Raw genomic sequence first — 24751 nt, forward strand, 5'->3', positions numbered from 1 at the left:
TCTTCTCCAAACCAGCCCCTCTGGAGTCTGGGTGTGTGGTAGGAGGAAGGGCTGGGCTAGCAGAGCAAGAGCAGAGCCAGCTGGGATCCACAAGCACTAAGCTGGCAGCTTTCTCTCTTGGGCCAGCAGGAGGATGGTCCACCCGCCCTTTTCTGCTGTAACATCTTGTTGGTCTGAGCTGCCATAACCATAGACTGTCCCTTTAGAGGTCACTCAGAGATGGCAAATGGAGTCAACACAGCTAGGAGTGGCCGTCTGAAACAAGCGCTGTTTAGGAAGGCTTCTAAAGGCTTTGGGAAAGTGGTGGCGTGATCTGTGACAGGGATGCCTGCCCTGAGCACTGATGGGTCACCCACACTTGCCATCCCAGAATCCAACTCAGCCATATTAAGGAGAAGGTAACTGAGTCCCAGAGAGGAAAAGTGCTTTGTCAAGGTCACACAGAAGGTGAGTGTGAATGCCATGACTAGCTCTCCAGATGCCCCTGGCCCTTCTCATCAGTCCTATGTCACAAAGGCCTATATAGTCAAAGCCATGGTGTTTCAAGTAGTCATATATGGATGGACCATAAAGAAGGCTGAGCACCAAAGAATTGACACTTTCGAACTGTGGTGCTGGAAAAGACTCTTGAGAGTCCCCTGGACTTCAGGGAGATCAAATCAGTCGATCTTAAAGATCAGTGACCCCTGCCCCCTGGAATCCATGCCCTTATATGATTCCCTCCCCTCTGTGTGAGTTGGACCCCGTAGCTCACTTCTTAGAAACAGATTCCAGCAGAAGCAATAAAAAATCTGACTTGTGAGGTCAGGTCCCAAAGAGACCCCCACGCTCTCTCCCTAAATGGTTATGCTGAAGCTGCCATGTTGGAGACGTCATGTGGCAAGGAGCACAGGTGATCTCTGGCCATCAGGCAGGAGGAACCAAATCTTCCAGAACCACACACATGAGCTTAGAAGTGGGTCCCACCTCACTCGAGTCTCCAGATGGGTCTGCAGCCCTGGAAGACACCTTGGCTGTGGCCCCTTGAGACACTCTGAGGCAGAGCTGTCCTAAGTTCCCAACCCACAGAAATGGTGAAATGATAAATATTTGTTACTTTAAGACACTAAGTTTCTAGGTAAATTGTGATACAGCAATAGATAATTAACACAGTGATGAGTAAACTCTTTCAGCATGCAGACATGAGTCTGGGCTCTGAGCTTGGCCCATGCAACTTCTGACTCTGATGATAACCATCCATTTAAATGCTCTTCTCTGCTAAGTGTTGTGACATGAACCCCCATAGTTCTCTCTCCCCCTTCTCTCTGAAATGTGTTTATCCAAGGATCATTTTTAAAGCTGAGAAGGACATGAGACTTCGAGCCATCACCCTGCACAACCACATAAATAGAAGCAGGGAACAATTGGCTGTGTGTGTGCAGAGTCCAGGGCCATCTGGGTTCTGGTGAGAGAGTCATAATAAAAACACCAATAACATGTCATCACTTCACGGCAAACAGAAGTGGAAAAAGTGAAAAAACATTGACAGATTTTATTTTCTTGGGCTCCAAAATCACTGTGGATGGTGACTGCAGCCATGAAATTAAAAGATGCCTGCTCCTTTGAAAGAAAGCTATGACAAACCTGGACAAGATATTAAAAAGCAGAGACATCACTTTGAAGACAAAGGCCTATATAGTCAAAGCCATGGTGTTTCAAGTAGTCATGTATGGATGGACCATAAAGAAGGCTGAGCACCAAAGAATTGACACTTTCAAACTGTGGTGCTGGAAAAGACTCTTGAGAGTCCCCTGGACTTCAGGGAGATCAAATCAGTCGATCTTAAAGAAAACTAACCCTGAATATTCATTGGAAGGACTGATGCTGAAGCTGAAGCTCCAGTACTTTGGCCACCTGATGTGAAGAACTGACTCATTGGAAAAGACCCTGAGGCTGGGAAAGGTTGAAGGCAGGAGGAGAAGGGGATGACAGAGGATGAGATGGTTGGATGGCATTACCGACTCAGTAGACATGAATTTGAGCAAACTACAAGAGATAGTGAAGGACAGGGAAGCCTGGAGTGCTGCAATCCATGGGGTCGCAAAGAGTTGGACATGACTTAGCACAACAACAAGTGCTCCACACACTTCAGCCACAACAGGAGTTTCCCTATTATAATTCCCATTATACAGATGACGAAACAGGCTGCTAATAAGTGGCAGAACTGGGTTTCAGATCCAATTTGGCTCACGACCACCATTCACTTCAGCATGCAGTCTCTAAACTGACCCCAGGAGTCTCAGACTCAGCACTGCTGACACTTGGGGCTGGATGATTCATGTGAGGGGCTGTCCTGAGCATCACAGGATGTTTACCAGCATCAGTGACCTCTACCTGCTGGCTGCCAGTAGCAAGCTTCCTCCCTCCCACCAGAAATGTCCCCAGACATTGTCAAATGTCCTGGGCAGAGAGGGGGAGGGGTGTGCCAGAGTCACACCCTGTTGAGAACCACTGTTCTCAAGTATGGGAAAAATCAGCACAATCTCCAAGACCCATAAGGGTGACCCTGTAAATGGTTCTGCTCATGGTCCCACAAGCCTTATGAGTCAGAAGAACAAACAGGCTTTCCACTCAGACAGACGGGGTCTGACTCCCCACTTGGGAAGGTCCTCCAACCTCAACCTCCCTGTGCCCACCTAAGCATGCCATCAAATGTGGTACGTCTGTGTTGAGGACAGCTCTTTGGCATCAAGAGCAGCTGTGCCTCCCCACCCAGGCTCGTCCAGGCTCCACACACACTGGGCACAAATGAAGATGTCCAGGGACCTCCCTCCCTTCTAGGATGGACCCATCATGGGGCACCTGGGGGCCCTCTAGAGCCTTACAATCATTTATGCCAAGACAATCAATTAACCGCTCCTTCCATGATTCCAGGGCAGGAAACGTCCAAGTGTTGAGTCTTCTGTCTGCCATCAGGGCGCACCATTCCCCCACCCAAACTCATGGTTTTCTGATTGAAATTCACCCTTACAAATGTTGCTGTGCTGTTTTTCCCAATGAAATCAATAGAATCCAATTGATCTTGGCCCCATTTTGCATTCTTCCTATAGCTCTGTGTGGGGGGAGCAAGTACATGAGTACACACACATACACACAAACACACACACACACACACACACCAGGTGCTCCCATGCACTCTCTGGGAATCACACTAGTTATCTAAGACACGTGTGACTTGTCTCTCCGATTGGATTAGGGGCCATGTTTTCCACCGCCTTTGTAACTGCACGGTGCCCAGTACAACCCATGCATGCAGCAGGCACTCAAGAGAGACTGGCAGAATGATGCTAGGCACACTGGAATTGCATGTCAACGCCCCCTCTCCTGGCCCCACCTGCCAGTCAGCATCCCTGATGAGACAGGCTGCCCCTGGTAGTTTCCACGCCACCTCCCCTGAGACAGCACTTCAGTCTGCACCTTCGCGATATCATCTCGCCCTCAGAGTTAACAAGACCACTATCACAAACCAGATCGAACCCAGGCACCTCCCTGAGTCACAACCAGAAAGTCAAGATACTAAGCCAGCTGCCTGTTGGAAGCCACTTTCCAAGCCAGTTAGGGATAATTTTAGGAGTAGGTTCATGAGATGCAGCATCAAATGCTCCCCTCTGAAAGGAAGGCTTACCATAGGATCAACTTCTTCAGAGCAGAAGTCTCGCTGGAAAATTATAATGAACACTTGACGGTGCAGAGAAAACTGTTCCACGGGGTTATAAATACTCCCAAACGTCCCACTATTCCGGGTGGTTAAAAAATTATTTTCAAGCACTAAAGATACTGAAGTTGGGGGAAAAAACCTCAACTGTGAGTCAGAAAGACCTGGGCTCTGGTCCAACTTCCATGGGGCTGATTAGCTGAGTGACCTTGGGTGGGTCACATAAACTCTAAGACTCAGTTTCCTTGAGTTTAGGGAAGTGGCTAGACGGCTGGGTGGGAGAAAGAAGGGCTTCATTTAATACATGACTCTTTCCCTCTGGCTCTCTCTTGCTCTCTCTCTCTACCCAAGATTTGCCCATTTTGCAGGGCTGTTGAAGATCCCCTGGAGGGAGGGCCTAGCTTCCCGCAGCCCCAGCGCCCGGCCGGATCGAGAGGTTTCGGAGGCCGGGCGCGGGCGGCGGTCCAGTGTTGCGGCCACCGGCTGCCCACCTGCCCGCCTCAGCCCCCTTGGCCCCGCCTCGGGAGCTTCAGCTGCCCCTTGCTGTGCAGGTTTGCTCCGGAGGGTCAGCGGGTGGCGCTGCGAGCGAAAATTCTTATTTAAAAAAAAAAAAAGAAGATCCCCTGGAGGAAGGCATGGCAACCCACTCCAGTATTCTTGCCAGGAAAATGCCATGGACAGAGGAGCCTGGCGGGCTGCAGTCCATGAGGGTCGCAAAGAGTCAGACAAGACTGAAGCGACTGAGCACTAGCACGTATGAGGATTAAGGGCCCAGATTTGAAGGGGCTTTGCGAGTTATCAACAGCCTATGAGGTACGCAGAAACCTTCAGTACCAGTGTGTGGTCTGCGCTCGAAGCAGTTTGACAAATTAACATAACATAAAAGAAACCGGATAGCTAGAAAATGCAAATAAAAATTGAAGCTGTAGTTAACCCTTGGCTGCGAGCATTTACCATTAGGAAAACAAGCACCTCCTAAAACTCCAGGATAAAACCCAAAGTTATGCTGAAATTGACTCTGAAACATGTGCATTTAGCATTCTTTCACCAGGCTGTGTACCCTCATCAGCTTTGGTTTGGGCTCCTCTTAAATCCTGTTGTAGCTCTTGAACAAACAACGAACAGCTTAAAGCCACAGCCAGACGCTCCCAGGAAAGGACCCCAGACCTGCTCTCTCCGCTCACCTGCCTCACTACACCCATCTCAGTGCCCCAGTACCCAATGTCGTGAACTGGGAATGCAGAAGAAAACCCCGGCAGACTCGTGGAATTCTCCTAAACTGATGGCCATGTTACTCCTGAGAATTCAGATACTCCTCTGTAAAGATGAGGCCCTAACACTCTGGCAGGAGGTAAACTCACAAAGCAATGACCTTAACTTCGTAAATTAATTCCAAAGCACAATTGTTTTCGATCTGCATTTAAAGTCAGCCTTTGTTAATCTAGATTTAATGACATAGGAAATGGAAATTCCCTTAATAAAATAAGTTATGAATATTTATCATCCCATTTTACCTGAAAAATTGAATAATTCATCAATTAACTTTACTATTAATTATTTAATGCAAAATTAATAAACTGCGAAACTCTGCCATACCCCTGCAGACCCTCTGGCACTGGGTAAGGAAATTAAACACCAGAGAAATGGCATGACTATGGGTAATTCCAGACATACCCCAGTGGGATAATAGGGGGCTACGGGTGGAATTTTTCTCCAAGAGGAAGAATTCTCACCTTGGAATGCTGTACCACAGCCAGAAAAAAAACCTCAAAGTTTGGCGATTATTTCAAAAGAGTGGTTCTCTTGTGCATCCGCCTGTCACCATCACCATCATCAATATTTTTTTCACACATGTGTGGATGGACTGTGATGTGAAGCCTATCCAGCCACAGATCCCCTCGCTCTGGAGGTCCTGTCCTCCCCCGCGGCCTCAGACAGGACCCCGGTGTGAGGAGGATGGGTGGAGAGGGGAACAGAGTACAAGGGACAGAGGGACAGGTGGGAGGTGACGTCAGCTAAACGCTGAGCAGTTGAAATTAGGGAGAACCGCAGCTTTGAGTCACTGAACACCCAGCTCATCATGGAGCCTGGCTCACTGAGAGCTCTTCTGACTCTCCAAACTCAGAGGGTCTGTCCCTGTAGCAACAGGACACTGATACTTTCCACTAGATGGAGACTCAGTCTTCTCATCATTAAAATGCGCATCCACAGACGCCAGTGCAGGCACCCTCCTGTTTCTCTCCTTCCAGTTCATTCTCTACCTCCAGGGTGCCCAGGACGAGGCTATCATCACAACTGCTCATTTAACTGCCCCATGGGGGTCCTCACTGTCCAGCGCTGTCCCTGAACCCTGAGCTTGGTCTCCATGCCTCTCCCTAACCTCACCCCCACCTGCTTCTCCCCAGCTTCACTACCTAGGCTGCAAGGACCTTCTGTCTACTCCCACACTCTCCTGGCACCTTCCCACCTCAGATCTATACAGACTCCTCCAGCACGGCCAGGAAAAACATGCTTGCCTTCTGCCCCCATCATCCCACCCAGCACACACACATACACGCACACACACATACGCACACACACACACACACACACACACACACACACATACCCATCCTTCAAGTCTCCATCCAAAGCTCAGCCCCTCAGGAAGGCAGTCTGACCGTCCCCCCCACCCTGCCTGCTGGAGAGGCAGCCTCTCACTGCACCCTTGCAGCATCGCCATGGGTGTACACCATCTGTCTCATTCGCGACTCCATCCCCAAAGCCCAGCATGGCACCTGGCACACCATGAGCAACCAGAAAGCGTCCACTGAAGAAAGAGATGAACAGAGCAGACCAACAGCATGAGAGGTGACAGCTGGATTCAGGAGTAAAAGGTTCACATGCAACCCCACGGGAGAAGACGATGGACGTGCAAAGAGAGCACCGTCAACCCCCAGATCCAGGGGCAGCATCTCCCGGAGTGGGTGGACAGAATTAATTATTGAGAGCCTGTGACACAGAGGTAGGAGATCACATGTGTGTATGTGGGTGTGTGGGTCTGTGTGTGTGTGAACACATGTGGAAATAGCACATATCCCTGTGTAGGCCAAGCGCCAGGATAGGGTGACCTGTCTCCTCTGCTCTTGCTTCTCCATTGCTGGACATGTTTTGTGATTTCCTAATTTCACTGTCTTCTTCTCCAGCTTTCCCAAATGCCTGGCAGGGCTCTGGTCTCCCTGACACCTCAGCCTAAGTGCCATCTGCCCTTCTATGTACAAATCCAGTTCCACCACAGTCAGAAAGTTCCTGTTCCTGAAGATTTCTCAAAAAAAATAAAAATAAAAAACATGATCCCAAATTCCCACAGACCTGGTTAGGGCAGTGATGGGACTCACAAAGCAGCCAGTCAGGAAGCACCTTGTCCAGTCCCCTGCCCTTGGCACAGCCAGAAGCCCTTGCCCAGCAAGCAACTATCCCAGCCTCAGGCTCCCCTCTGCCCCCTGGAGTCACCTCAAATTAAACAGCTCAGTCAACCCTAAGTTCATCCATCCCGGATGAGGTCAGGGTTGCCAGGAGAGAATTCCTCTCTCCTAGGAGAAATTTTCCTCCACCCAAAATGTTCCCATGGTCCATCTTATTAAATAATTGAATAAAAAGATGAAAATTCTTCCCAGAAATTTTTTTCTCCCACAAAACGGCCATGAAATGGACAGTGTGGGGAATACAGTCAATAATTATTTAATATCTCCGTATGGCGTGCTGCGATTCATGGGGTCGCAAAGAGTCGGACACGACTGAGCGACTGATCTGATCTGATCTGATCTGATGGTGACGTATAGTACTAGACACTGTGGTGATCAGTGCAAAACGTATAAAAATACGGGATCACAATGCTATGAAACAGGAACTAACTCAGTGCTGCAGGAGCAGGAGCTACTAACACAGTGCTGCAGGCTGATTCTACTTCAAAAGCAAACAAACGAACTCATGAAAAATGAAGTTCAACTCATGGTTACCAGAGGTGGGGAGTTGGGCACAGGGGGGAATTAGATGAAGGTGGTCAAAAAGTACAAATGTCCAGTTATTAAATACAATAAGTGCTAGACATGTAAAGTATATGATAAATATAATTAGCACTGCTGCTGCTGCTAAGTCGCTTCAGTCGTGTCCGACTCTGTGCGACCCCATAGACGGCAGCCCACTAGGCTCCCCCGTCCCTGGGATCCTCCAGGCAAGAACACTGGAGTGGGTTGCCATTTCCTTCTCCAATGCATGAAAGTGAAAAGTGGAAGTGAAGATGCTCAGTCGTGTCCGACTCTTCGCAACCCCTGCAGCCTACCAGGCTCCTCCGTGCATGGGATTTTCCAGGCAAGAGTATGGAGTGGGTGCCGTTACCTTCTCCATAATTAGCACTGCTCTATGTTATATACAAAAGTTGTTAAGAGAGTAAATCCTGAGTTATCGTCACAAGGAAAACTTTTTTCTGTTTCTTTAATTTTGTATCTACTTGAGATGAAGGATGTTCACTAAAGTTACTGTGACAGTCACTTCATGAACTATGTAAATCAAACCTTATGCCATATGCCTTAAACACATACAGTGCTGTGTGTTGATTATATCTCAATAAAACTGGAAGGCACAAAAGAAAAACACAAGTCAAGTGGCCAAGTATGTGTTGTGTATGCATGTGTGAGGTGTTGTGTATTTGTATATGTTGTGTACTTAGGTATATATGTATAAGTGTGCGTGTGTGTACTGTGTATTTCTGAACGTGTATATGAGTGTTGTGTGTGCATACGTATACACGTCCATACATGTGTGTTATGTTGTATATTTCCATGCATGACTGTGCATGTGTGTGTGTGTGCTTCTGTGTACATGTGTGTCTGTGCACATGTCTGTATTGTGCATGTGTACATGTGTGTATGTGTATAAACACACACCATACAAATACTCATGTGCAAAGCAGGATACACAGTCGAGTTGGAGAACTAAGAAAGATATCCTTCCTTTGTTTTTGGCTGATTTTGAATTTTTTAAACCCCACAATAAAAGACTAGACAATCTAAGAATAGCAAAGATAGTACTACCTCTTAGCCAGAGTGAGAAAAGTGGGAGAATCTCCAGCTGATTTGAGAATTACTCATCACACAGTAAATGATGAAGTGCAGAAGTGATCTGTTCTGAGAATACGACTTCCAGCCTCCCGACCCCACAGGCGCTCCCTCTCCCCGCAACCAACATTGATTTATTAGATCAGAACTGACCCAGGGCAAATATCAGACACCAATCCAGATCAGTAACAGAAACACGAGACAATCCTAATTTTCCAGATTCGGGAGAAGAAAGTGAAGATGATAATAAACTGGTAGGCCCCAGAAAGAAAGTGAGATTCCAGTGGATGGACTCTCTGTCAGGGTAGGTAAACGCCTATGCATTTGTGCTACTTCATTCTCAGAAATAGTCTTTACTGCCAGATTGCTCTGCTTAGAGATGCCAGCAGGTGTCCCTGGGGTGAGCAGTCTCTGGCAGGGTGTCTGTACCCCAATTTGCATCATGGGCATGAGTGCTAAGTTGCTTTAGTCATGTTCAACTCTTTGAGACCCTTTGGACCATAGCCAGCCAGGCTCTTCTGTCCATGGAATTCTCCGGGCAAAAATACTGGAGTTGGCTGCCATGCCCTTCTCCAGTAGATCTTGAGACCCGGGGATTGAATCCATATCTCTTACATCTCCCACATTGGCAGTAGGGCCACCTGTGAAGCCCTGCAGCCCATATGAGAAGCACCCTGCCTGGAGACTAGGCCAATCATGGAAGACACCTTCATAGCCAGGTAGACACAAAAGGCATCAAGGTTCACTATCAGGTGACATGCATGGCATACTGGACGGCCCCAGAAGCCCCCCAGGACTCACAAAATTCCACACAGGGAGAGGCCATGCACCTTGCACCAACACCAGGAATGGCTCTGAGCCAGGGTTGCTGCATTGAAGTGAGCATACTGTTGTTGGAGAGACTGGCTTTGGGGCCACCTCCCTGCACCCAAGAAGTCTACACATCCCAGGGACAGGGTTTCCTGGGTCCTGAGTGGCTGTGCATTTAGAAATCTGAAAACTACATTGTGAGGCATTTCTTTTTACAGACTAAAACAAGAGAAAGAGAAAAAGCAAGACAGTGAGACAGCAAGAAAAACAGAGTGAGCCTAAGAAGAGGAGAGAGAAAAAACAGAGGTGGCGCTAGTGGTGAAGACCTGCCTGCCAATGCAAAAGACATAAGAGACCCCAGGTTGATCCCTGGGTCGGGAAGATCCCCTGGAGGAGGGAATGGCAACCCACTCCAGTATTCTTGCCTGGGGAATCCCATGGACAGAGGAGCCTGGCAGGCTTCAGTCCATAGGGTCACAAAGAATCAGACATGACTGAAGCAACTTAGCATGCACACACAGCTCTCCATCAGAAGGGCTGAGCGGTGGTCAGCCAGGAAGACAGGGTTTCTTGACATGAAGACAGCATTGCACCTCTGATCCAGTGACAGCAGAGGAATGACCACGGTGTAAACCCACAAGGACAGAGGGGGTGTGGATAGCCAACACCGTGGAGTAGAAGCAGCAAACCCTACCTACCATCTAGGGGCCACCAGGAAAAACAAGTCAGTTTGCCTTCAGAGCTCCAGAAAGACCCGTGCACTGGAAGCATGGAGTACTGGAGAAGCAAAGACTCGGGAAGGGAGGAAGAGGAAGATCTGTGCAGGGAACAGATAGACCCTCCTAGGGCCCCATGTACCCCACCTGGCCTCTGCCCCCACTGGAGACACATTTCTTCTTGCACAAAGGGACCCTGAAAGACCCCAGACTTGAGACAGCAGAGGAGAGGCAGGCAACACAGATGTAAACCAGGAGAATTCATGACTTGGTGGTGAAATTGCAAGCGCCCTTCCTGCCTGGTTCCCAGACTCCTAGCAGCCAAGCCCAAACCACCAGGCACCTGCGGAGAGATCCTTTCCTGGAGAACCTGAAAGACCCCTCCAGACGCCAGCATCTAGAGATGCAGACTCTAGACCCCCCGGAAGCTGGCTGCCCCCACTGATGAGCCCACTGACGAGAAGCGGCGTGAGAGGACAAACTCTCCTTCAGCAAACAGGGAAGTCAGAAGATAACATCTGAAACTGACAAATCAAGAAAGAGCAGAACAAACACTGAAAAGTCAGGAGGTAAATATCAGAACGAAAAGAAGTGGGCATTCCTGGGAAGTGGGATTGAGCTGTAGAGCAGAGGGCGGCTACTTCTTACAAGGCTTTTCGGATCATTTGATTGATTAAACTACATGCATGTGTGCTAAGTCACTTCAGTCGTGTCTGACTCTGCGACCCCATGCACTGTAGCCCACTATGCTCCTCTGTCCATGGGATTCTCCAGGCAAGAATACCAGAGTGGGTTGCCATGCCCTCCGCCAGGGTATCTTCCCAACCCAGAGACTGAACCCAGGTCTCCTGCATTGCAGGTGGATTCTTTACCACTGAGCCACCAGGGAAGCTTCATATGCCCGTGTATTTGAGATTAAAAATAAAAAGAGTAAAAGAAAGCAGAGGCTGGAGTCAGAAGCCGGCAGCTGCCTAACCCAGTGAGAAACGAGACACACACACCCACTCCCCCACTCTGCTCCCTCCCAGGATGCACATCCTGGACTTGCACTCCTGGCTCCAGGAAGTAAGAAGGAAGGTGAAAGTTGTCAGGACACAAGAGGACACACGAACCCTGCAGTGTGACAAACGCCCCATGCCCACTCGCAAAAAGGGCAGCCACTTAAGGCTTTGCAGCGAGAAACCGGAAGGAAGCCCTGGTCTGCTCCCAAGGGCACCAGGGACCAGGGTTCTGGGCAGCCAGGACGCCTGCCTCGGCCCCCTTCCTGGGCACTGAGGGGGATCAGTGGCCTCCCCATCTCCTCTGGCTTTGATGCTCTGCATCCTGTGATTCTGGGAAATGCACCAAAATCTGGGGCAGTCCCACTTTGATACCGTCGAGACACCAGGCATTTCATCAGGATCCAGGTCACAGCTTCTTCCCTACCTCATTCAGAAACTTATCCCAACTACTGGGGCCCCCAAGGCACATGCCCTCCAGGAGGCCAGGGGCACTGAGGATCCTGAAGAGTCCTGAGCCAGCAGCCGCCACCCACTGCTACTTTTGTTCTTTGGTTAATGATAAGACTTTGGACTTTGTCAGGAATTTGCTCAGTGTGTTAGGAAATGCTGGAATGGATGTAACATGACACATCGTTATGCTAATTTGATAGCAGGTTCCCCAGTTCAGCAGAATGCAAAGGTCACCACATTGAAACCGTGGCCGACTTGGTTTATTTCTTCTTTTGTAGGACAGAGTCCCGGAAATGATCTATGTATAGAGCAGACCTCCCAAACTCTGTTCCTCCATAATACCTGCTACACACACACACACACACACACACACACACACACACACACGACCAATCCTCAACTCCCCACTCTGCCTGGCTGGACACAGCTACAGAGGCAGCTCAGGGAATCTTTTTCTTTTAATTGTTATAAAATATACATAACATAAACTTTTCCTTTTATAAGTGCACAGTTCAGTGGCATTAAGTACTGATAAATTCACACCGTCGTGCGGCCTGCACCACCATCCACGCAGAGAACTTTTTCATCCTCCCAGACTGAATTCCGTCCCATCAAACACTAACTTCTTGTCCCCCAACACAGCCGCTGGCAACAACCATTCTACTCACTGCCTCCATGAATCTCACAGCTCTCAGCATCGCCTATAAGTGGGATCAGGCAGTATTCACCCTCTTGTGGCTGGTTTATTTTACCTATCAGAATGTCCTCAGAGTTCATCCACGTTGCTGTCTGTATCTGAACTCCACTTCTTTTTAGTTCTGGGAACGTTTTAATCCCTCAGATGGGATCTCCACGTGATCTGTGCAGCTCCATTCTAGTCACTTCCTAGGAATAGGGGCTTCCTCAAGAAAGTCCTAGACCTGCCCCAAGGAGCAGATGCCCTAGAGGTGGCCAAAAAGGTCACTCTCCTGTGCCACTTACAGAGGTCCTGGCCAAAGCAGCCCACCTGCCCAGGGACTCATCTGGTACTTAATGAGACTGGATTTCTGGGTGGAGCACTCTGCCCACACCTGGTCCCACAGCCCAGCCCCTCTGCTGGTCCGCACAGGTGCCAGCCTGCTCGCCCACAAGCCTGCACACCACCAGGCACACCCCCCATCAAAGCTCCTGCTCCTCTGTGCACAAGCCCTTCAGAGACAACAGAGGTGGCCCTGCCCATGGAGAGCACGCTGTCCCCCTGCATGGGGGCAAGGCTTCCACACTTGTGATCACTCAGTTGTCAAAAATTGATGACAAAGAACCTGGGCTACAGAAGCTGACAGCAAAGAGACTCCCCTAGAGCTGGTGTGCCTGGGGGGCTCCAGGAAGACCTCAAAGCCAAAAGATGGGCAGATGGGGCTGGACATGGGGTGTTGGAGGGGAGATCAGTGGCCGAGTAAAAGCCAAAGCAGGGGACACAGAAGGTGTGTCTGGAGAGCAGTATCAGCGTCCTAACTGCAGTGGGTGCTTTGTGGTGGGGAGTCAGAGAAAATGAATGAGAAAGGGAGGTGGAGGAAATGCGCTAGGACCCTGAACCCAGCACTGGACTCCACCCATAGGTTTTCAAGAACAATGATGCGGAAAGGAGTGTCTTAGGGAAACCAGGGGGAGGAAGTCCAGCCTGGAGAGGGATGTGGTTGGAGCTGTTCAGTTACCCAAGACTGATGCAGATGGCCAGGGCCAGGCCACAGAGACAGAGGAAAGTAAGCATGTGAATTATAGTCTGAAACACTGGCAGAACCAGTGACTAATTCCATCCAGGGGAGGAAGACAAAGCCATGGAGGAGGACAAGTGGTAAGCCCTGGAGCCTTTAAGATGAGGTGGCTCTTCTGAGAGCAAGGGAAATCAGAGAGCAGAAACAGAGCCAGAGCGAGGGCAGGAGGAAGAAGGAAGATGATGAGTTTGAGATGATACTATGACAGCCAGGTGTCCAGGAGAGAGTTCAGGCTTGGGGAAGGTCCACAGAGGGTCAATAGTCAAACCCTGTAGTTCTTAAGAGTCCTGGGAGGGAGAACTTTGGAGGAAAGAGCAGAAGACCCAAGACTTGGTCTCACTATCAGCATAGGAAAGACCCAGGGTGGAATATGCAATGGACCTGTGGGGTCCTGAGAGCCCAGAGACGAGGGTGGATCTCCCGCTGAGTCCCTTGGGTCTTCTTGAAACTCAGGTCTCACTTTTCTTCTCCTTTCCCTCCGGACCCCTCCTTCTACTTAGCTCTTTTATTGCTTATTGACCAAGAAGCATTCAGTGTTCATTATAGAAAAATTCTATTATTAGACCTTTAGTGTTTCAGTGTTAAGGTGCTATCTACATAAATTTAATTAATTAGATAATTAATAGCATTTTCCAGCCTCCAAACAAATACAGACAAGATCCCTGGGAAGGAAGTGTTTTCAATTCCATTTTGAGCTTCATGTGTCCCCGACTTCCAAGAAAGGTTGCATGTTTCCCAGGGGAGGAGAAATACATTATTGGGCTTGCTAAATTTTGCAGCCCGCCTGCCTGGGCTCTGCTGGGCTCTGCTCTCTGCCCTGTGGGGGAGCACGTGCTCCTCCACACTGCCTGCAACTCAGAGGCTAGATCAACTCCAGAGGTCAGCACAGGAACCCAGAGCCAAGCTCACCAGCAGAGGGAGGCTGGGTCTCCCAGGTGGTTCAGAATCAATGGAGACGGGAGGTAGAAAAAAGTAGTGGGACCATTTGAGGGGCCACCTTCACACCCCACAGCAGCGGAAGTGTAGCCTCAAAGCTAAGATTGTAGGCTTTGCTGTAAGATAATCCTGGGTTCAAATTCTAGCTCTCACATTTGGCTGTGCCATCTTAGACAGATAATACACCCTTTCTGCATCTCATGTCTGGCAGAGCTGCTGAAGAGACTTAAAAGCCCATCACGGAAGTGCCCCAGAGCACAGCACTAGGAAATCTATACAAAACAAAAATAAAGTGAAATAAAACCAGATCTCTCCCTCCACAACCTTCAGACTCACTCTCATTCATTTCACAAATATTCACGGAGCACCCACTATGTGTCCAGCAGCGCTGCAGGCACTGGAGAGACTCCTTGAACAAGCCAGACTGGAAATCCTTCTCCTTGTGGTACTTTTGGAGGGAAAGGAGGTCAGGTGGTGAATAAGTGAATTAAATAAACAGGGAAACTACACCATGTCTCAGGTAGTGAAGGGCACTCTAGAGAAACAGAACACAGGAAGAGAGGAAAGAAATTCCTGCTGGATGGGAAGGGTGTGATTTTTAAAGCATGTGTTCATGGAAGACCTCATGGAGAGAATGACACCGAATCAAGGCCAGAAGGAGGAGCTGGAAGAACATGCTAGATGGAGGGGTGGAATCTCTCCATCCTAAGATTCTAAATTCATCTGGCATGGTGGGGAGTGTGGAGTCTCCTGGGGTCTCCCAGTGGTATTATTATAGTGCTGAGCACACAGGAAGTGCCAAATAAAGACATCCTGAAGGGTGATTTTTCAAGCTACCACTTTCAGAAGGTCCCAGTTGCTGATAATACAATATGGGGCTGCTTCAACAATCTGCATGCAGCCCTGTTGTGGTGACAAAGCCGCCCCAGGGGCCCCCAGCCCTGGGAGCCTCCTGCAGCACACCTCATTATTAAACAGGTGAGCGGGGCTCCCGGGACCTTCGCTGTAATTAGGGCAGGATCTGAGCAAGGGCTCTATTTATAACCCCCAGCCATCAGCCAGCCAGGGAGATGACGAGTTGGTCCCTCTGCAGCTCCTATACCAACATCTATATGTGAACTGATTACGACAATTAATTTAATAGGGATTCCTCCACACAAACAATGTATCATTTTATTAGGAAACTCTATAAATGTCAGTGGTGCAATTCATTTTTATTAATTTTCTGAAATGAAATTAGCAGTGGCGGCGGTAGCGGCAAACAGAAGTTGTATTGCCTCCTCATTCAGCAGAGTATTGGTGTCATTAATTCCTTAATACCAGGAGGCCGGTTTGCATGAACTCAGCAGTTAACTGCACCAATTAATTTCAATACAAGAGAAGGGAGGGGGGTGGGGAGATCCAAACTCAACCCAACAACTAATTTAGGAAGGTCCTTGAACAACCACAGCAACTTTTCCGCCTCCTGGGACAAGAAGCTTTCAAGTGTAAACACGGACTGGATGTTATAATACTAATAGGAATCATTCTATCTTTACCCTCTGCTTTCAGAAAAGAAACTCATCCTTCCAAAGCCTGGAGAGATGGTGGCAAGTACGTCCCAAAATCAAGGCCAACAGGAAGCCTGGGGACAGCCCCTTGCAAACAGACCTGCTTGGGCACAGACCCTCATAGCATGCAAAGCAAGATCACAAATACTATCTCATTCAGTGCTCATCGTGACCCAATGAAGACACAATCAACGTTGGCCTCCGTCTCATGCATGAAGAAGAAAAAATGGAGCTTTGAAAGGGGCTGAAACAACTCTGTTAAAGTCACAAAGGTACTGAGTGACGGGGCCAAGGCTCAGACTTGGATGTGTCAATATCAAAACCCTTATCCCTTCTCTGCCGCCAGGCGCCCACCTTGTGCCTCGAGACAGGAAGGCTCTTGGCTCTATTTATACTCCCCCAAAGTCAAGTGCGTCAGGCACGACTATGAGTGACATTCACTTCTCAACGGAAACCCGAATTCAGGCTGAAACACGAGGCAGGATCCCCACCCTGTCGTGCTGTCAGGGAGCAACTGAAGCAGGACTCGCGTCCGCACATCTAAAATCAGATGTCTAGCCCAGGACGCGTGACAGAGAACCTCGCTCTCTGGCTAAAGAGAAGCTCTTTCCTTCCACTTAGATTCAAGAGGTGTTTGGCTGAGGAATGAAGGGTGTGTGGAGAGCCTGGAGGCTGCTTGAAATGAGGACCACAGTGGGGAGTCGGGAAATGGTGCCAAGGTGGAAATCAGACAGACTTCCTCCTGCCCAGAGAAACTAGAGCAGCGGTTCTCAAAGTGGGGTCTCCGGCCTGCACCCCATCACCTGGGGCTCGTTAGATATACAGAGGATCAGGCCCAACCCAGACATCCTGAATCAGAAACCGGGGGTGGCATCCAACATGTTACTGGAGCAAGCCCCCCAGCTGATTCTGATCCCTGATTAGGTTTGGAAATCACTGCCCTGTAAGAAGGTGACTCCAAAGAAAGGAGAGATGAGTGGACCAGGCTCTCCACAGTACAGGACACAGCTGTGCTCACAGACAGTCGATGGGCATCACATTCGCTCTCCCTGCCCCCACTCTGACCACCCTCTAGCAAAGAATGTCCTTCTTGGCCTCATTCTTTCTGGGCTTGGCCACAGTAATTGCTTTGGCTAATGGATTTGCAAGCAGGTGTGACATATGATGGGCTTCCCAGGTGGCACTAGTGGTAAAGAATCTACCTGCCAGTGCAGGAGACATAAGAGACGTGGGTTTGATCCCTGGGTCGGGAAGATCCCCTGGAGGAGGGCACGGCAACCCACTCCAGTATTCTTGCCTGGACAATCCCATGGATACAGAAGCCTGGAGGGCTACAGTCCACTGGGGCCACAGAGAGTCAATCATGGCTCAAGTGACTTAGCACACATGCACCCATGTGACTATGATGCCACATCCAGGGGGCTTCACTGTGCCTACATGGACTGCCTTGGCTTTTAAGCCCCTGCCATTCTCCATGAGAACCAGATGTCCCAGACAGGGAAGTGAGGGTGGGCAGCAGGGGGTGGGGGAGGCTTCTAGGCCTAGGTCCTACAAAAAGAAGACACATCGAGTGGTCCTGAACATAACTCAAAACCAAAGCCAACCCACAGACCCATGAGCAGGAAATAAACATTTATTGTTATAAGTTACTTAGTTTGGAGACTGTTTCTTACAAGGCATTATCACATCAAAAGCTGACGGATACAAACCATTTGACTTTATAGCAAAGGAAACCATGGCCCCAGAAGGCTAAGAAGTTGAAGAGATCCTACAGAGGGGTTCAGGATGAAAGGCAAAAAGATCAGAGTCAACCTCTGCCCCACCTAGGGATGCAAATCTCAGGAACTCACCTCCCTTTCCTCAATATCCTCTGATACACTCTTTCAAAATGGAAATTTTTGTCTTCATCTAATGGATGTGTGTGTGCTAAGTCACTTCAGTCATCTCTGACTCTTTGTGATCCTATGGACTGTAGCCTCCCAGGCTCCTCTGTCCATGGGATTCCCCAGGCAAGAATACTGGAGTGAGTTGCCATGCCCTCCTCCAGGAGATCTTCCTGACCCGAGGATCAAACCCGCATCTCTTACACCTTCTGCATTGGCAGGCAGGTTCTTTGCCAGTAGGCCACCTGGGAAGCCCCATCTAATGGATGCTAACCAGTAAAAACCTAAATGTCATGAAGAAATATTTTAAAGAACCTTCTAAACTGAGTGAATATCTTTCTTCTGTGGCTCAGAAAGGACAAACAGGTCAAGCGGATGGCCAAGTGGGCAGAGGGCGCACCCCCACCCCTTTCCTGGTCTCCCAGTTAACAAACAGGGAATTTGGCGCTTCTGGCCAAAGGAAACAGACTGGGCTTTCCACCTCTGAGGTTCAAACCCACAGCCCGGTTATCCTGTAAGCTGTGCTCCGGCTAATACCACTCAAGCTGTTAAACATCTGGGCCCATCACCACTAATAGAAAACCTGTGGCAATTGGAAGAGAGTGGCTGTGTTTTTCCAAAGCTCTAGGATGGAACATACCAAAAATGAAAAACTGAGAGCTGGGAAGGAGAAGAGGCTGCCTTTAAAATCAACCCTAAATCCCAACGTCCCCATTCTTCACAAAATGATATCACTCGCACTGACAGAACACAAGTCAGCTGAGTCCTTGCCAATTCCCTCTGTTCCCAGGTGGTGAGATGAGTTTGGTGTCCGTGGCAGTCGGCAGGTTCACAGACGTGGACTAAATAATAAATTGCAAACAGCCATGCCTTTCTGATTGGGGAGATCTTAACACCATCCAGAAAAACTGGACTTTCAGTTTGTGAAACGTGTTGAGATGAAAGTGAACAGTTAAGGTAGTTTCTGTTTTTGAAAGGACGTTTATAGAGAACATCGGTAGCACTTTCCCCAAATAAACTTCCCCTGACAGTCCTGCCTGCCAAGCCTTTCCAAGCACCCAGCTGAAGGATCCAGCTTTAAGCCAGCAGGTTAAAATTTCCAACTTGCATGATGGCAGCTGCACTGGTTTTAATCCATCTGACCGCATTCACTATCACGATCTTGAGCCAATGAATGAGACCTCAGTGTCACAAGCTATCAGGCACAACACAGCATTCTGAACTTGCTCGTGAATGAACTGACCAAACACAGTAATCAATGAAAATCAATACGTTTACTGCACATATTCAAAAACCCATGAAATCTGGGACATTACCTTGTCTTAGGGGAGGTGGTTAGCCATTCTTCGTGTTTCTCAAATGTTATTAAATAAGCTGCAATTTCCTGAAACAGAAGAATAAAAAGATAATAACAACAATTAGCTCACTTCGGATCCTGAGAGGTAAGAAGGATGATTTTATTTTATTTTATTTTATTTATTGCTTTTTTCCCAGCTGCCATCCTCTTTTGTGAGGTTGGAACCTCATCTCCAGTGGAGAAATACTCAACTTGGACTGCGTTTCTATTTTGATTTTTTTAAAAGACCTTTCCATTCAACCTGCCATACTGTAATAATCAAAGCACCAGGTTTCAAAAGATGAGTTGGTGGCAAGGACAAAGATACCTCTCTGTGGAAGGAAAACATCAGACATTGTTCCAGCTTCTAAATGTCATTAATTTGAAGCAGGAGAAAACACACGCCAACAACAGGTCTCCACTCGTGCAAGGTCAGAACTGGAAAGTTTAGTCGGTCTCCCTCTGAAACTGGAGTAACCTTTCATCATTGTCACAAGGAGCATTGCCTTCTCTCAGCATGAGCCCCGAGCGCCGAGCCAAATCACACAAAGATTAAAAAAAGGAAAGAGAAAGCCATAGTACAGAGACAGAGACAGTGAGACAGAAAGAGAGAGAGAAAGAGAGGGCGTGGGGTGGGGGGTTAACCTTTCCTACTTCTGATAATCTACCGAAGAGCACTTCAGAAAGACGAGCCGTGTCAGCAGAGTTTAAGGCAAAGATGGAGAAAATGTGGGCACCTGAAGGTAAATTAAATATTTATAAACACAACAACATCACTGCAGATAGAATTACTGATTTATTAATCATTTCCATAAAAAGCCAGTGGGTGACATCCACATAAGTCATCGCTCGGGCTCCAAGGCATGATATGGCCCATTACTTCCAGCTCCAAAAGGACCTGCTGACGTGAAATTGGCAGGAACTGTAAGTTAAATTAAGGCTGGACTAGTATTCCGTTCCCTTGATCTTGGTGATGATACAGCACGGAGCTGCCGCCCTCGACAACCAGAAAAATGCAGGGAGCTGGCCTCCCTTCTCAATTTCCTGTGCCACTGGGGATGGAGCAACAGTCAGCCTCCTCCAGGCTTGGATGTCAGGGTGTGGACACCAATGCCACAGAGACACTAAACTTAGCCTTGAAGGAGAAGAAGAGACACCACCAAAACCAGGGAAACAGGGCAAGTCAATGTAGAAAACACCACCCGGGCCACACAGTGTGACGGTCACAGGCCCGGATGGGGGTCAGGGTCTCTCATCATGGTGGAAACCGGTCACACCACAAGCTAGCCATGACTGCTAACCAGAGCCCCAGCTACATCAGTCCTTTCCCCAAGAAGCTGTGAAACAGAAAGCTATGGCAAAAACAGAGTTGCCTTGTACAGATTTCTTTTTTTCCCCCTCTGGCAGTTCTCTGTGACAACCTTGAGGGCTGGGATGGAGTGGAGGGTGGGAGGGAGAGTCAAGAAGGAGGGGACATATGCATACTCATGGCTGATTCATGTTGCTGTACGGCAGAAACCAATACAACATTATAAAGCAATTAATTAATGGCCACCTGATATGAAGCACCAACTCATTGGAAAAGCCCCTGAGGCTAGGAAAGATTGAAAGCAAAAGGAGAAGGGGGTGACAGAGGATAAGATGGTTAGATAGCATCACCGACTCAATGGACATGACTTTGAGCAAACTCCAGGAGATGGAGGACCGGGAAGCTTGGCATACTGCAGTCCATGGGGTCACAGAGAGTCAGACATGACTTAGGGACTGAACAACAACAATCCTCCAATTAAAAATTTTGAAAAAGACTTCTATTGTTGATTTCAGTTAAAGAAGCTGATCAACCAGATCATTCTCTTTCCTTTCCTTGGACGATGACTTCCCTAAAGCCTTATCACAGACAGATATCGCCTCCCCAGGCTGGCCCTCCTAACTCATCGTGACAGGGCTGGCTGCCCATCCTCAGTGTTCCCATGGCACCTGGCACCTTCCTCCAGCACGAAGGATTGATCACTCTGCATCCTAATGGCTTGTTTACTTGGATAGCATCCCCCACTGGTCCATGTACTCCTCAAGGGCAGGGACTACGTCACCACTGATACATCCCCAGGATGTAACAATGTCCTGAAAAATGTTTGTTGGATGGATGAATGGATGAGTGAGTGGGTACATAGGAGGGAGGCATGAAGAGTAGGCACTGTAGAAATAAAAGCGCCTATATAAGGGAGGTATATATGTATACACATGACTGATTCACATTTTTGGATAGCACAAACTAACACAACATTGTAAAGCAATTATCCTCCAATTTAAAAAATATTATAAAAAATCACTAAATTTCAAAATACTGAAATTCTAAACTAATGACTTTTTTCCAGGAATAATCCTATTGTCTATAATGCTATGATTTACTTTTTCTAAAAATGTAGATTTCTTGGTGAAAAAAGTGTATATATAAGTAAGGGTGTTTGTGTGTGTGTCCTAAGTATGTTGAGTGTTTCTATACGTTTATTACTTAAGACAGTTGAGTGTTCAGTGCTCAGTCGGGTTGACTCTTTGGGATCCCATGGATTGTAGCCTGCCAGGCTCCTCTGCCCATACGATTCTCCAGGCAAGAATACTGGACTAGGTTGTCATTACCTCCTTCAGGGGATCTTCCCGACCCAGGGATCGAACCCTCGTCTCCTGTGTCTCCTGTATTTGCAGGCAGATTCTTTACCACTGTGCCACCTGGGAAGCCTAAGAAAGTTGAAGCAAGTGCTTAAAAGCAGCAAAACCCAGCAGCTCTGAGACAGACCTTTACTGGTGAGTTAATTAACTCTGGTCACCTGGGAAGGTGATAGAGTCTGACGGTGAAGAGCACACACTCTGGAAGCAAACAGACCCAGCTTGGGCGCTGGCTCTGCCACTTACTCACTGTATGGCCTTGAGCATGTTGCCTGACCTGTCCAGACCTCGGTTTCCTAGGAAACTGAGATCAAACCACCTCATGGGTAGTTGCAAGGAGCGAAAATTCTTAATACCCTGCCTGGCATATAGCAATGCCCAACAATCATTGCTGCCACGATTATGATTAAAAGGTCTACGTGATACAAGCCGGCTCTACAGAGACCCCTGATGAGGTAGCAAGTACCCAATGGTCCAGTCAATCCCCACCCTCTACTGTCCTCCACCCCCAATACCCACCATGAATGCTAATGTCACAGTGACTCTTCAGAGTTAGTTGGCATCAATCCTTCCCCTTTTCTACTGGAGCCCACCTTGTTGCACAAAGCACTGGGAACTAACAGTGGCTGGAGTCAGGAAGTAGATAAACTGGGCCACTTTTTAGGTGCTCATCTTCCTGAACTTCAGTAGTTTTGATATCTGGGGGAATGGTCTACGCCAACTGGAACCCCTGGGACCCAGGCTCTTGCCCAGACTAAGAGCTGAGAGCTAAGTGACCCCTAATAGCCCAGAAGGATGGGGGCACAGAGCACCCCAGCCACCTCTAAATTCATCCCAGTGTTCCAAAGACACAGAGCCCCAAAGAAGGCCTTCGTGAACAGGCAATGCTTGCCCCAACCTGTCAGGGTTGCCCACTACTGCTACTGTTGTGCAAGGAGAGAAATCCCCTGAACTGCTTATTGCATTCACTGTTGACTCTACAAATGTTTATTGTGCACCTAGTATGACCAGCCAGTGAAAAAGACCACATGAAGTCTGCCCTTAAAGAGTTCACAGCTGAGGACAAAGACAAGTCAACGTAACAGTGGGGCTTTCATGTCATCACAGGGTCAACTGTCCTGTCAACTCTGTAACCAGACCCAGTGGCTCTTCTCAGGCCTGCCAAGCTGCCGTGCAAATAAGCAGAGGCCCCAGGGAACCACACCAATTCATGGTCTGTCTTCGAGCGCCAGCTACACCCTCCTCCACTCTCAAATTAACAGGGACCCCCACACACACATATATCCGCCTGGTGGAGCACCCGTCCCCCTTTAGAGCAGCCCCTCCAAGCAAAGGAAACTGAATGCCTAGCCCCAGGCTCCCTATTCTGTGGTGCTCACCTCGGCTCAGACAGTAAAGTGTCTGCCTACAATGTGGGGAACCCGGGTTCGATCCCTGGGTTGGGAAGATCTCCTGGAGAAGGAAATGGCAACCTATTCCAGTACTCTTGCCTGGAAAATCCCATGGACGGAGGAGCCTGGTAGGCTACAGTCCATGGGGTCGCAAAGAGTCGGACACGACTGAGCAACTTCACTTTCACCTTGGCTAAGCCTGAAGCTGGACTGGATTACAAGGGAGCATCACACTGCTACTGCCTGACTCCCAGCTGGACTGGGAGTGTCTGGGTCACCTGTCTACTCCCCAACCCAGGCTGCCCAGGAATTTCCCTTTTTCTGGTCTTGGTCTGTCTCATCCTCAGATGGGCAGACCATAGGCCAGACTCTGCCTCCACAAAACTTAGAATTTTCTTGGGGAGATGGCTAGGCATAACCCAAAGAACCACACAGAATAGTAGATGTTAAGAGTGTTAAGCAAAGTGAGACCCATCACTACTCAAGAGTCATCTGGGTAATGAAGGGGAATGATTTCAGAGGGAAGGAGGATTTCACCATCTGTGTCATCATAACAGCTGATGCTGGCAGAGTGATGTCCAAGGCCAGCGAGTGCTCCAGGACTTCACAAAGGACAGTCTCACTTAATCTTCAAAACAAACGATGCAGTGGGAACTGTGCCCATTTTACAGGTGGGGAACCTGAGGCACTAGGCAGTTCAGTGACTTGCCCAAGGTCACATGGCTACGCTCTGCAGAACTAGAACCTGAATCCATGTGGAACAGCTCCAGAACCCACACTCTCCACCACTGATCAGGATTTCTTAAAAGAACAGCTACAATGTGTTCAGAGATAGGAAAGGAAACCCTGCCCGTGGACAGTCATGCTTCCCCCAGCTCAGACTAACAGCTTCCTGGTCTCTGCTGAGCCAGAGTCACCTCACTGCCCCATCTCCCTTCAGAGGACCAGGAGCAGTGAGACTGAGCATCCGTGAGCAGGATTCTCTCCTTCCAGCAGGATCAGGCTCCTTTTCACCCCAAAACCTGTGTATGATTCATGGGATCATCTATTTTGGTGACAGAAGTTTCCTATATCCAGGAAACATTTGCTTTAAATGCCTTACAATACAGACAAAACAGACAAAGAGAAAGAGACACTCTAGCTGAAGAGGGGAAGAGGTTTTGAAAAACAGCAACTTCAACCCAACTTTCTGGCCCTCCCCACTCTTTCTCTGAGGCTCTACCAACCTAGGGCTCCAAGAAGGACAGATGGAAACACAGATCTGGGCCATCTAATTTGCATAGAGCAGGAAACAGAGGCCCAGAGATAGGGAGGGACTTGGCCAAGATCACATGTTTGTGACTGAGCCAAACTGGGACTCGGGACTCCTCACCCCAGTACAGGGTGCTCTTTCCCTCTCATTTGTGGCCTCTCAAACACAAGCGTGGCCCAGGAAATTCACTGAGTCCTAAAACCAGAAGAGAACATGCC

At 48.6% G+C, this 24751-nt stretch overlaps 1 protein-coding gene across 12 annotated transcripts in view; it reads right to left on the minus strand.

Annotated features, from left to right (window-relative positions):
• CAMTA1 (calmodulin binding transcription activator 1) overlaps positions 1-24751 on the minus strand; it is a 993257-nt gene that overhangs the window by 665529 nt on the left and 302977 nt on the right. For all 12 annotated transcript variants that reach the window (XM_027565019.1, XM_027565020.1, XM_027565011.1 and 9 more), the window contains one exon: positions 19207-19274. In XM_027565019.1, the coding sequence (XP_027420820.1) occupies positions 19207-19274 (68 nt within the window). The remainder of the gene's footprint in view (positions 1-19206; positions 19275-24751) is intronic.

This window comes from Bos indicus x Bos taurus, chromosome 16 (assembly GCF_003369695.1).
Source record: "Bos indicus x Bos taurus breed Angus x Brahman F1 hybrid chromosome 16, Bos_hybrid_MaternalHap_v2.0, whole genome shotgun sequence".
Taxonomy (NCBI): Eukaryota; Metazoa; Chordata; class Mammalia; order Artiodactyla; family Bovidae; genus Bos; species Bos indicus x Bos taurus.